The sequence below is a fragment of the Nicotiana tabacum genome, chromosome 10 (genome assembly GCF_000715075.1).
Source record: "Nicotiana tabacum cultivar K326 chromosome 10, ASM71507v2, whole genome shotgun sequence".
In the NCBI taxonomy this organism is placed as follows: Eukaryota; Viridiplantae; Streptophyta; class Magnoliopsida; order Solanales; family Solanaceae; genus Nicotiana; species Nicotiana tabacum.
Window position 1 is genome coordinate 64411965 of NC_134089.1, and position 13868 is coordinate 64425832.

The 13868-nt window shown below is 38.5% G+C and overlaps 1 protein-coding gene across 2 annotated transcripts; it reads right to left on the reverse strand.

The window, feature by feature from the left end:
- Positions 1-680: 680 nt before the first annotated feature.
- Positions 681-7309, reverse strand: LOC107807653 (ubiquitin-conjugating enzyme E2-17 kDa-like). 2 transcript variants are annotated; one of them, XM_016632076.2, is made up of 5 exons: positions 7148-7309; positions 6783-6887; positions 2299-2426; positions 1358-1462; positions 681-1037 (listed from the first exon to the last, which is right to left on the reverse strand). In XM_016632076.2, exons 2-5 carry the CDS (start codon positions 6850-6852, stop codon positions 894-896), a joined length of 447 nt encoding a protein of 148 aa, XP_016487562.1. In that variant the 5' UTR covers positions 6853-6887; positions 7148-7309; the 3' UTR covers positions 681-893. The 2 variants fall into 2 exon arrangements, with proteins under 2 accessions (XP_016487562.1, XP_016487563.1); XM_016632077.2 differs by having other exon boundaries at positions 6783-6928; positions 7148-7300.
- Positions 7310-13868: the final 6559 nt, after the last annotated feature.

Consider the following 13868-nt stretch of genomic DNA (forward strand, 5'->3'; position numbering starts at 1 on the left):
TTTAGTTAACTGCGCCTAAAAGGAACAGTAACTCTTTCAACCTCTTCATTCCAAGGTTTGAAAGAGGAAGTGTTGGTAAATTAATAATTGTTGGTGAGTAACGCAAAGGGTTATTTGCCATGAGAAACCCTCAGATTCTTAAAGAATTCAGCAATGTTTCGCATATGAACCTATAAACAGGGAATGTTTGTTAAAGTAAATCAGATATTCAGTTTTGTTGAATCATTCGTCATCTAATCCATACTTGGTAATTGACCAGTTCGAAAAGCCACTGTGAAGGGCACTTGTGGCTCCCGTAAGACTAAGGACCCAGATGATTGACGAAAAGCAATGGCACCCGACAGTAAAAAGCATAGTCAAGCCTTAGAAAAAGCATTTTCCCTACTCTGCAAGGAAGCATTCACTTACCATCCTAGGTATCAGTCATATTAGCACTAAAATTCCAACATCGAACCAAGCTTATCAGCCATCTTGCCATCTCACGTAAAGACTTGTCCAAGCTTGAGCATTACAAAATCCAACTTCAATTATCATTCCAAGACATGAAACATACTAGCCACGCAAGTTGCCATCTCAAGCCGTTAGGTCAATATCAGTATCAATAATAATTGTCATTCCAAAGATGGCTCCAACTAGTCATGCAAATTGGGAAAGTTAGGGAAAGTAGCATGTCAGACAGGTAACCAAAGTACACGTTACATTACGTTTTCCCCCTTGCTAACATTCATCAAATAGATATTCACAAATTTGAAAGATCTCAGTCTCTTGACAACCACACAACGGGAGAAAGAAGTAAATTTTAAGCTCCTTACCCACATTTTATTCTTTCACCCAAGCACAATTAAGACGTGCAGCTACAAAAGTCTCTGACATGCCCAGTGACACTTTTGCTATTATCCCATAGCATATTTCTGTGTCCAGCTTCGAGCAGTGGCCTCATATTTGGACCTGTCATTCTTGTACATATGAGCAATTTCTGGTACAAGAGGATCGTCTGGATTTGGGTCTGTCAATAGAGAGCAGATGGACAACAGGACCTGAAAACATACCAACAGCCTATTCAGATATCCAAACGCTAATAGCCATGTAAAAGCAAAGAATATAAACCCAGGGGTAAAGCCAAGAAGTTAATTTACTTATAAAGACAAATGAGCCCAAGAGTCAACAGGGGTATAAAACTTACATGCAGATCATTTGGAGAAATCTTCACCAAAATAATATTTGCCACCAACATGTTAAACTTAAGATGTGAACTACAATCTTTTTCAAGTGTGGCTTTGAAGTTTGATCCATTTCAGTAAGCAATTTAAAAACATTAAACATTGAATTGAAGATGAAAGAAAGACCAAGGTCCAACCTTAGATATGGTCAATGCTGGACTCCACTGCTCTTTAAGAATATCCAGACAAATGCTTCCATTGCTATTGATGTTAGGGTGGAAAACCTTAGTTCGAAATGCAACCTGAGCCAATGAAAAGCTTATCAGATCATCACCACAAACTGATCTTATCAAAAACATTTGGAGTTAGCAAAAAAGCAATTTATACTGCGCAGCATTTCATATAAGTATTTCTCGAAACTAGAGAACCAACTTAAGCAAACTTATCTAACAGCAAACTAATGTCAGCCCTCCATTGATCCTCCCTCTCCCTCTAATCATCATAAAGCTAAAGAAACCAAAACTGAGATGACTTATTCCCATGTTAGTTAAGCTAACAATTTTCTTTTTAAAGGCATCCAAATGAATGAATGCACTCTAGTACCCAAAGACAAAGAGAACCTAGAGAAGGCAAACGTTTTCAGAGCTTTTTCCAAGAGTCTGACCTATATCATCTTCCAAGCAGTAGGGAGAATCAGAAGGAGGTATATGATATAATGTAGCCCGAGGGAAATGAAGCTAGCTGCAATGGAGTATGGATTATGTTCCATTAGCTTTAGGCCTGAGCTCATGCTTATAGAATGTAAAACCTAGAAGTGAAGAGCATCTCCCACACTACGAAACGTTAGCACTTTTTACAGCAAGGTATATGCATTGAAAATTTTATGACACTTAAATTTTTAAGATAAAGAAGGTTAGACAGAGTTAAAAGTGTTAAACCATATATGGGCACTGAAATCTTTTGTTACGTCTAGACTTACAAATCTTTCCTGCTCGTTTAACAGAAAAAAATCAAAAATAAATTCATTTCCAATTGATCAAATGCGTTCGAAACGATTATTCTCCAGTTCGTCAAAGTCAATAATGGCATAAAAAATTAACACAAGCAAAACAAGAGATATTCTGAAGCATAAGCATACCTTAGGTGGCTTGAATGGATAATCAGGAGGAAAATGAATAGAAACCAAGAATACACCCCCTGCATAAGGGCTATCTGTAGGCCCCATGATTGTTGCTTGCCAATGGAACATGTCCTCAGCCACAGGACCTGTTTAGATGAAGTAGTAAACAAATTAAAATCATTTTAGAATATTAATACCATTCAGATGTAGCAGAACATTCAGATGAGGAATTGTTTATTGAAATAAATATGACCCAACAAGTAATCGCATTTCAACAATTAATATCATCATCAGGATGTTGCTTCCAGATGGCTGCAGAAAACAGAAAATTCTAAGACAGCCAGAGAGATGCCATCATAAATGGAATATTATACAAAGGCTACAGTCAATGACAGCATACCTCCTAGGTCATGTTTTATCTTGGGAATAAATGAGTCACTTTTAAGTTTTAACTTTTAACAAATGTAAGTGAACTGCACTTGGGCATTAAGTCCTATTTAATCAATACCAGAACTCCTTACTTCTAAAATAAAACTAAGAGAATATGGAAAAAGAAAAGATACAATAACAAAATGGAACATAAATTTTGATGTTTGATTCTTAACTTGTTCTGGGGTCCAGACGCACTTTTATCTTGCCATACATAATCTTTTATATTATTCTTTCCCGTGTGTAGTGGTCGAAAATACACATCCCACCCATAGGCTCACATGACTGATCCATTGAACAAGCCTTCATACTACTAAGGCTCAGGTACCCACATTTAGCTTCTTGCACGAGCAACTCCACGGTTGAACAATCTCTCCCGAAACGCTTACAGTGTTGTACCCAAGAATTTGAACCGTTTCGTCGTCAAGTTACGGGCCACGACCTCCACGTGTTGGATCCATGACTTGCCCATGATTCTGCCTTTGACCAAGTCTAAAGGAATAAAGTTGAAAGTCCAATAGACTCCTTAACCACCACCGAGATGTTTGGGCCACGATCTCACCAAAATCACGTCTCTATCATTAGAGGTCCCCACGAAACCTTGATTATCACCCAATAACACATGCATTATAGTGATCCTCGTACATGATGAAATCTACTTATCATGTGTTTCTGCATGCATGAGGTTCTGAACATTCTCTATAAGGAACCGACATGCCTGTATTCAGGCCTGCCAACATACCATGTTCTCTACAGACCACACAATTGTCTCTATCAACGGGTCATATGAGTGTATCCTATAATGAGTCTTACGATCATCTCCAGCAACAAGCCATGGGATAGCTCCTGTAATTGTAATAGGCCATACGAACCATATGGGCAAACTTATCTTACTTAGGACCAAGTTAAGGAGGAATAATTGACTGATCACTAAATGATGTGCCACTCTCTCATCCTTCGAAATAAGGCTGAACAACCACTCCATAAAGAAAGGAGTCACTTCCTTATATTAAGGGGATTAGGCTCCAATTTTACACCAACCAAGGTAGTAGGTAGCTGTACTCTTCCATTATAAATAAGAGCTCTTTAAATATCTGACGGTCATGCAATAACAGACTACATCACCTCTCATATACAGTCAAACCTCTCTATAACAACATCGTTTGTTCTGATATTTTCTGCTACTATAGTGAAGTGCTGGAGGCAAAAGGTGTCGGTTTCCTGCATTAGGGAGATTAAGGACATGTATGATCGAGCTAAGACTCGGCTTAGAACAGTCGGAGGTGACTCGAAACATTTTCTGGTTGTTATGGGGTTAAACCAAGGATTTGCGCTCAGCCCGTTCTTATTTACCCCGGTGATGAACGCACTAACACACCATATTCAAGGGGAGGTGTCATAGTGTATGGTATTCACTAACGACATAGTTCTGATTGATGAGACGCAAGGCGGTGTTAACGAGAGGCTGGAGGTTTGGAGACAGGCCCTCGAGTCTAAGGGTTTCAAGCTGAGCATGAGTAAGACGGAATGCCAAGAGTGCAAGTTCAACGCCGAGCCGAGGAAAGCGAGCATGGACGTGAGGCTTGAATACGGGTCATCCCCAGGAGAGGCAACTTCAAGTACCTTGGATCGGTTATCCAGGGGATGGGGAGATCGACAAGGATGTCACACACCGTATTGGGGTGGGGTGGATGAAGTGGAGGTTAGCATCTGTAGACCTGTGTGACAAGAAAGTGCCACTGATACTCAAAGGTAAGATTTGTAGAGAGGTGGTTAGACCGGCCATGTTGTATGGGGCTGAGTGTTGGCCAGTTAAGAATTCGCCAGTGTTTTTGAGAGCGCGAAGCGCAAAAAAGCGACAAGGGCTCGCCTCGCTTCAAAAGCGAAGCGCACGCTTTATTAAAGTGAAGCGCAATTCTTAAAAAACATAATGTAAAATTATAAATAATCAAAAACTTCAATTTAAATACTTAAAAGTAGGTACTAGGTACCACCAAATCATCCACAAACCATCCACAAGTAAAATCAAAGCTACTAAATTACTAGAATCAACATCTTATTCTTCTACTCTTCTTCTTCTTCAAGAATAATATAATTAATTTTTCCCTGAAAATGTCCCCGAACATCAATAAACTGAAAATACATATAATAATTAATTATATAAACTAAAAAAAACATTTAAAAAATCACATAAACTAAAAATAATACATATATATAATTAATTTTAGAAGAAGAAGGAGCAGGAGCAGGGGGAGGGGCAGGGGGAGGGGGAGGGGGAGGGCAGGGGCAGGGGCAGGGGCAGGGGCAGGGGCAGGGGCAGGGGCAGAAAGGAGAAAGAAATTACCTGGACTGGAGAAGAAGTGGTCGAGCTCGAGCTTGAGAGAGAAGGGGTCAACCCTAGCCCTTTGTCGATGTCTCTGTTTTGACGGGAGAAGCAGTGGTCTGTTGTGACATTTAGGGGTCTTTTTTGTATAATTAAAAAACAGACCCAAGTTTTTTTAAAAAAAAGGGCCAGTGCGCTTTTGTAAAAGAAGCGATCGCTTCGTCGATTTTCTCGCTTCGTCGCTTCAGCTAGTGAAGCGCACGCTTTTCAAGATCGCATCGCTTCGAGCAGCCAGAAGCGATACACTGTCGCTTCGCGCTTTAAGCGACGAAGCGATCGCTTTTCTAAACACTGGAACTCACATATCCAGAAGATGAAAGTAACAGAAATGAGGATGCCCGGGCACACTAGGATGGATAAGATTAGGAGCGAGGATATTTGGGAGAAGGTGGGCGTGGCTCCCATTGATGGCAAGATGCGAGAAACGAGACTCAAATGATTCAGGCACGTATGAAGGAAAAGCCCAGATGCCCCGGTAAGGAGGTGTGAGCGGCTGTCTTTGGAAGGCACGAGAAGAGGTAGAGGGCGTCCTAGGAAGTATTAGGGAGAGGTGATCAGGCAGAACATGGCGTGACTTTAGATTTTCGAGGGCATGACCCTTGATAGGAAGCTGTGGAGGTCAAGCATTAGGATTGTAGGTTAAGAGGTATTTGAGTCTATTTCTACTTCATACCAATGCGAGGCTACTCTAATAGGATTTTTGTCTTAGACTGCTAGTGATTAATGTTGTGTTCTCACTACTCTTCCATTTTTCATAGTGTCGGGTCTATTTACTGATATTGCTTTTGCTTTTCATCTATTTTCTGGTTTTCATGACGTTGTTATTATTCTTATGGTTTCTGTTGATGGTACTGATATTTTGTCTCTTTTCGTTTTTTTGAGCCGAGGGTCTTTCGGAAACAGCATCTCTACTCCCTCGGGGTAGGGGTAAGGTCTGTGTACACAATACCCTCCCCAGACTCCACTACTGAAATTTTACTGGATCGTTGTTGTTATATGGTGAAGTATTGTTATAGAGGACATATATTATAACATAACAATTGGTTCTGAAAAAACTTGACTGTTATAGTGAAATACTGTTATAGAGAGGTCTGAATGTACTTGAAAATATTATTCTTTCTACACATAAAATTTAGAACAAGCACCTATGACCGTGAAAGTTAGAGCCCCAACTCCCCATCGACAAGGGCAGAGGACAAATCTCAAGATTTCTTCTACACTAATCTTTACATATTACACTGGTTGTATCACAAGAACATGACATTAATAAGATTCTACCCCTCTCCGTTTTTACGCTATATTTGTGTCTCTTTGTATTTATCACATTTACTTTAATATTTTTATTCGCTTTTAGCAGTTGTGTTGGTATCCCTTCCCTGATAGACAGTAGAGAATTTACCCCTTACATCATGGCAAGAAGATTTCTTCTTAAGGGTGGATGGCCCCACATGAGACAAAAGAGCAATTTGATCAAATCCACATTGAGTTGTAGTAAACTACAAATGAAACAACCAATTACGTCGATAAATTTATACAAGCATTCATTGCAATTTTGCTATTAAAAAAGTAAATAAAGTACTAATTTTTTTCAAGAAACCACTTAGATTTAACTGGACTTTTATGTGGCTAGAAGTTCTAAAATCAATGAGATGTTAAACACAATAGTGTAAGAAAAGCAGAGCGAACATACCAGCGCTGCATGATGTGGGAGGGTCCTTCTGCAGATCCTTCAGCTCCTTCAATATGCGCTTTGACGCCATAGGTTACTTCCTTACCTTCAAACCCAAGCTCAAATCTGATAAACATGTTAAAATCTCATATCAAATACCAAAGATCCTGAAATTCCACAAAAGAAAAATGAATGGCCTAGATGAAAGACCTTTGAAAAGCAAAAAGTAGCATCAACGATATTAATGGAGCAAAAGTAAGCAAAAAATTCACAGAAATCGCCAGATCTAATCGAATATTCATACAACAACGAAAAAACAGTAGATCTTGTTATGTTCATAGCATATGACGGAGCAAAAAAATGACGGAGGCTAGGGTTTGAAGTACCTGAAGGTGGAAGAGTGGTAGAGGGGATTAATTGAGTTTGCAGAAAGACGGAGATTGGACTGCCGAAGCCTAGATTTGCTGAAGGGGGAAAAGGAAAAAGGATTTTGCTGGAGGGGAAAAAGAGATATTAGTCACCCCTGCCACGCCACCCCACAAAAGCTTATTTGAATGGTTGTTATTTTTATATTATATTGTTACTATAAATATAATATTTAATTTAATTGTTACTTAAATTATTTTATATTATATTGTGAATTTGTGTTACTAATGATGAAATGTGTATTGTCTCATTTGGTGTAATCTCATTGTTATCTTAATTTTTTCTTCTCATTTTTTCTTAATTATTATTTAATAATTATATTTTACTCTATATCCATCATTTTTATAATGACTATACGTCGTATCATAGATTTTGTTATAACACTAGAGGCTTATCTTTTAAATTATTGGTGTGTAGCATTATAAAAAGACGGAAAATAATACGATCTATCTAAATGTATAATCAACGAAACAATACAATACAATATGATACGATAAATTATGAAACGATACATGACAACCATCCAAACAAGTTGTAAACCTAAATATACTCTTCTCTCTCAATTTCAATTTATATGGTCGGAACTTTAAAAATAAAAAGAAACTTTTGAAACTTGTGATCTTAAATATTAGAGGGTAAAAATTTTATGGGCTGACATTTATGTGGCTACAAAAACTTTTCATAAGGGTAAAATTGATAAAATAAAATGTTTAAAGTTAAATTATTTTCAAATATAAAAATGTGTTATTCTTTTTAAACGAACTAACCAAAAGATATGTCATATAGATTAAAACGGAGAGGAATAACTAATATGGATTATAATTTTTCTTTTATATTATTACAACAAGGAATCATTTGTTTGGTAATAAAGTTTTTGTGAGATAAATCCACATTCAATGTAAGATAAATAATACAAAAATTGTAAGATAAAATTTATTCCGATATTAGCTTATACTAATAATCAAATATTAATGACAAATTTAAACCCAAATTTGATATCAAAATTAGTGTTTTGATTCTAATAACAAAACGAACCCTAAGGACAATATGTGTCTAAGCAAGTGTGATATTTGGCTCAAAGTATGTATATTTATATGCATATTGCCTAATATTTTACTCATGCTTCGTAGATTTCGGATGTGTAATGTAATGATTTGTGCTAGTTTATGGTATTTTTATGTGTAGGAATCATCCGGAGGCAAATTGGTAAAAGGGTGCGTGAATTGAAGCGAAAAGGGGAAGAAAAGGGAAAAAAACCACAGAGTAGCGCCACGAGCAGCGTGGGGCGCTACCTATGGCGCACAAAACAGAATCTACAAGAACGTGCGCCAGGGCTAGCGTTGTCACGCCCAAAACTCGAGGAGCGCGACCGGCGCTCAACCAAGTGAACCCGGTCAAGCAAGCATGTTTGATACTTTCTACCCAACTCACCCATGATCAAGAGAAGACGTGTTTTCATTAATTAGACAGTAGGGAGATCGTGTATACAATAGCAAATCATTTCATTAGTTACTTCTTTTCAAAGTCTCAAAATACATACATTTAAGTAGTTTAAAGTGGAACAGTGATTCAAACCATAACATGAATTGTTTGGCTTTTCCCCAACACCAACATACAATCCACACTATGTCTACGGAGCATCTAATAATTACAAGGAGTACAATAGTAGTGCCGGCAACAAGGCTCCGACTATACCTCAAAACATGATAAAAAATAAATAAAAGATACACGACCCTGGGATGAAGTGGGGCTCATCGAGTTTGCTGGGAAGAGGATGCATGCCTATCACTGATCGACACCATCTGCTATGGGACCACCTGCATCCATTTAAAGATGCAACGCCTCCGGCAAAAGGGACGTTAATACTGTCGAATAGTACTAGTATATATGACTGAACACCCTCTCAAAAGAACGAACCATAATGCAAGTAAGGACAATCATAATATCAGTTAAAGCATTGAACATTTACCAAACGTCAAATAAGGGATAAGATAAGTTTTTGATTAAATTTTCATATTTTAAGTAGGGGAAGTCTTTATTACCAATATGCCATTATTCACCATTTCGATTTCAATTCTCAATACAGTCACCGTCATGCGTACGGTATGGCGTCCGATTACGACCCGATCGGCTAGGCCATCTCATGTGAGACATCAACCACAATCACGATTTCAATTACAATTTTCCAATAGAGTCACCACCATGTGTACGACATGTCGCTCGATCACAACCCGATCGGGTAGGCCATCTCATGTGAGACATCAACCACAATCACGATTTCAATTACAATTTTCCAATAGAGTCACCACCATGTGTATGACATGGCATCCAATCACGACCTGATCGGCTAGGTCATCTCATAAGAGGCATCAATCACAATTTTTATTATTTCACTTGGCACGTTGTCTGTGTTTCATATTTCACTTTTAATATTTCTTGCTTTGTATCTCATATTTCGTATTTCGTGCACCCTTTTTACTTTCAAAAATCATCATATATTTCCAACAATAAGGCATTTCTATTCATGGCATTTAAGCACACATATGAACAAATAAGAGTCTTAGGTACATTGAGATTTCTTATACAATTGTCATTAGTTTTCATTTGAAACACAACTTCTTGTCAAGGCATTTGGACATACAACCCAAACTCTGAACTCATTCTTCCAATAAGAGCACAACATAACAAGAGTATTTAAATTTTATATTGGACATGGATATCTTTTGACACAAGCTTATTCGGAATATTCAATTCACAGTGAGCAACTCGAGACTTACAAGGATATCGTGGGGTTCAATTCTAAGAGAAGAGTTTAGCCATACATACCTTGATTGAGCTTCTTTAAACTCTAAAATATTCCGGAATTCTTAGCAACTTCAATATGTTTAAGCAATATAACAAATTAAACCAAAAATTAGGGAAACGATCATGGTTCTAGCTCACTTGAGCATCTTATCAAACACTAAGTGCATTAAAGTTTCAAGACCCCTTTTTATGGAAGATTTCATCATCCCACAACCCACTCTCTATCATTTTTAGCTCACAATCTTCCTACACCCTTTGCTAACATATGCATGCAAGATGAACAACTCCCTACCCATAAACTATCTTACAAATTGCCCACTTATAATTAAATTTCAGATGAAAAATCCATAATGAAATTATTTTCACGAAATGGCAAATCGACAAACACAAAATTCACATAAAAGTCAAAGTGGCAATCACACCAAATCATCATTAAAACAAATTTGACAAACAAGGAATGAGGCATGACATAAATGATTTAATAAGTGACAACAATTTCCAATTTAATACATAAAAATGCCTAAGAGTTTAAACAATAGAATTTGCACACATAGGCCCGAGTAGGTACTCGTTACCTAGCGTACACGGCTTCACATTACACAAATGGCACATACGGCTTAATGCCTAAGGGAAAATTCCCCACTCAAGGTTAGGCAAGATTCTTACCTTTATGAAGTTAGGCTGATACTCTAAAATAGCCTTCTTGTGTGAAATAACCTCCGGATTGCTCAAATTTAGCCAAATTAATTATATAACACCTTTAAAATTCATCAAAAATAATTTCGGATAATAAAATGTCGACTTTAAATTTAAGATTTAAAAGTCAATCCGAAAGTCAATGTGGGGCTCGCATCTCGAAACCCGATAGAATTTTTATAAAATTTGAATACCTATTTCGATATGAGTTCAGCCATACAAAAATTATTAAATTTCGACAACAAATCATCCTCCAAATCTCCATTTTTCGTTTTTGAAAAGTTTTACAAATTTCTCAATTTTCTTCCCTTAAATTCGAAATAAATGATTAATATAACCATGGAATTATGAAATATTATCAATTTCAGACATAGAACACTTATCCCAATCAAGCTCGAGAAGAACCCCTCCAAAATCACCCAAAACCAAGGCTTTCAATCTCAAAGAAAATAAAGAGAAATGACCAATTTTGACCCCTAAATGTTCTACCCAGTTCCACTTATATGAGGATTTTACGCGCCTATGAAGCCGCTTTTACCACACAAGCGTCGCTTATACGAAATTCCACTGGCTAGCAGCCTATCGCACCTGCAGAAATTCTTCCGCTCATGCGCAATAGCAGGTGTGACACTGCCTCGCGCATATGCGCATTTTCCCGCACATGCGGCAGTGGCGTTGCTTCTGCGCACGCGCAGGTGCGCTGCCAGCTTCAGCTTCTGCGAGCACATGCCCAACTTGCCTATGGTGCTTCTGCGAGCTTCATCGAGCTTCTTTGAGGTCGCTTCTGTATGCGGTAAAACCGGGGGCCCGATTTCCCCGTCATTAGGTTGCCTCGCAGCCATGCTCCTCGAGGCTCGAAGCCAAGGTCGAGACCTACCCTCGGGAGTCGTCGGGTACCGGCCCTGGGGGCATCACGTATTAACAACTATAGTACAAGAGATGGGAATTCCCAAGGCACACGGCTAAATCTAACAAAGCCGACCTACCCGGAGCCTGTATCAAGGTATCACGTTCAGCCGTTCCATCTCCATGCCTTTATAGTTAATGCACTTTGTATTATAACGGGATTCCCCTCCTATATAAAGGGGATCCCCATCACTTTGTAAGGTTCAACTGGTGTTGCTCCAACCATTCTACATAAGATCAATAACAACTCTCTCTCTCTCTCCTTTCTCTAACTTGCTCGCTCGAGGCTGCCTATTTCATTTATTGCTTTCATACTTGTTCCTCATTTATTGCTTGATATTGGCCATAAATAGCCTCCTTCAATTATATTCTAACTGTTATTCCCTTCCCGATTACCCCCAATAGCACGAGCTCGAGCCCAGGCATCGACCTTGAGGCCCCTCACCGGCCAGTTCGAGGCCAGAGTAACTGATCTCTGGGTTTGATTATAACTCTGTTTTAGCTCGCATTTTATCTCTTATCTTCATACGCCTAGCATAAACTGCTCTAATAACTAGCATAAAAACAGATCACGTATTTTTAGAGTCCCATTAACAAATTTAATTGTTATTACCATTTTCACGGTAAACAGTTTGGCGCCCACCATAAGGCTAAAAATAATAGTGATTATTTTCTTGCTGGTTTCATTGCACAATGCAAGTCATTTTTCACACTTTTTCTTGTCCAAAATCTTCGATTTCAGGACAAAATGTCTGGCTCAGTGAACAGAATGGGGAACCGGAACCTTGAAAACTGCAGAGAGAAGGACACGACTACTCCAGATGTCGGTACACCACCGAACTAAACCCGAGCGGAAGGGGAGGCTCTCCGACATGGCGTCCACATGATTATTGGAGGAACCGACGTTCCCCAAGGACCCATGTTCAAACGGACGAGAGCATCCATCATGGAAGAGGGACTGACCCGAAACCGTGTGCCAGAAGATACCCTCGTATTCAGTGAGGAGGACCTCGAGGCCATGATAGAGGCGCACAACGATGTACTAGTAATCTCATTTCTTTTAAACAATACCAGGATAAAGCGCGTGCTCGTAGACCCAGGCAGCTCGGCCAACATAATTAGATCAGAGGTTGTAGAACAGCTAGGGCTGCTCAATCGAGTCGCCCTCATCCCTCGAGTCCTTCACGGCTTCAACATGACCGGCGAAGTAACGAAAGGGGAGATCATCTTCCCGATCGACTCGTCCGGCGTAATCCAGAACACCGAGTTCCATGTCATTGACGACGACATGAGGTACAATGCATTACTCGGCAGGCCTTGGATACACAACATGAGGGCAGTACCGTCAACCTTACATCAGGTGATAAAGTTTCTCACTAGGGATGACATCACGACCATACATGGAGAACAACGGGCAACGAAAGAAATGTTCGCAGTCCACCATGAGGCGCCGATCCCCACATGCTCGATCTCGAACAAGTATAGAAACACACAGGCCCCCGAGGACGATGAGGAAGATTTCTTCGCTCCCCGAACCTTTGTCGCCCTCGAAGAATCGGGTGCAACTAAATTGACAGTCGAAGAGCTGGAGCAGACCGTTTTAATCGAGCACCTCCCGGATCGTAAGGTATACCTGGTAACAGGGTTGACCCCCGAACTCAGGACAAGGTTCATTCAATTTCTTAGTAGCTGTGAACACCTAATTTTTGCCCTACATGAAAATAACTCCTAAAAATAGACCAAAATAATTTTAATTAATTTTTAGGAGTTTCTCTTTATTAGTTGCATTTCATGCATTTTTAATATTTTATGATCATAAGAAAAATCATAAAAAATTGTCACGTTTTAATTTCATGCCATCTTAGGTTCAATTCGCATGTAGGAATTAAATTTATTAAGCAAAAAATCACAAAAATGATCATTTTTACATATTTAGATTTTAGCATTTATTAGCATTTTTCTTTAATTTTAAGTTAATTAGTTGTTTTAATGTTAAAAATAAATAAAGAATTTTAATTTCTACAAAAATAGATTAATTTAGGATTTTAATTGATTAAAAAAAAGAAAAAAGGAAAAAAAACAAAGAAAAGGAAATTAGGAAGAATATATCTTTGGTCTTTGTTTCTTCTAAAATTGGGCCAATTCCTAAAATGGCCTAAATTAATTTTAAATCCCAACCCAATTTCAAGACCAATACTCATTAATCCATTACCCCTTTTCTATTTTTATACCCTAATTCCTCACACAAAAGGAGACATAACACATTATCACAAT

Excerpts from the sequence above, each read along its gene's own strand:
- LOC107807653 (XM_016632076.2), bottom strand. The coding sequence starts at position 6,852 with ATGGCGTCAAAGCGCATATTGAAGGAGCTGAAGGATCTGCAGAAGGAC. Across the intron at positions 1,463-2,298 it reads ATCCATTCAAGCCACCTAAG|GTTGCATTTCGAACTAAGGT; the intron begins GTATGCTTATGC and ends TCATTGGCTCAG. Across the intron at positions 1,038-1,357 it reads CAGCATTGACCATATCTAAG|GTCCTGTTGTCCATCTGCTC; the intron begins GTTGGACCTTGG and ends GTATGTTTTCAG.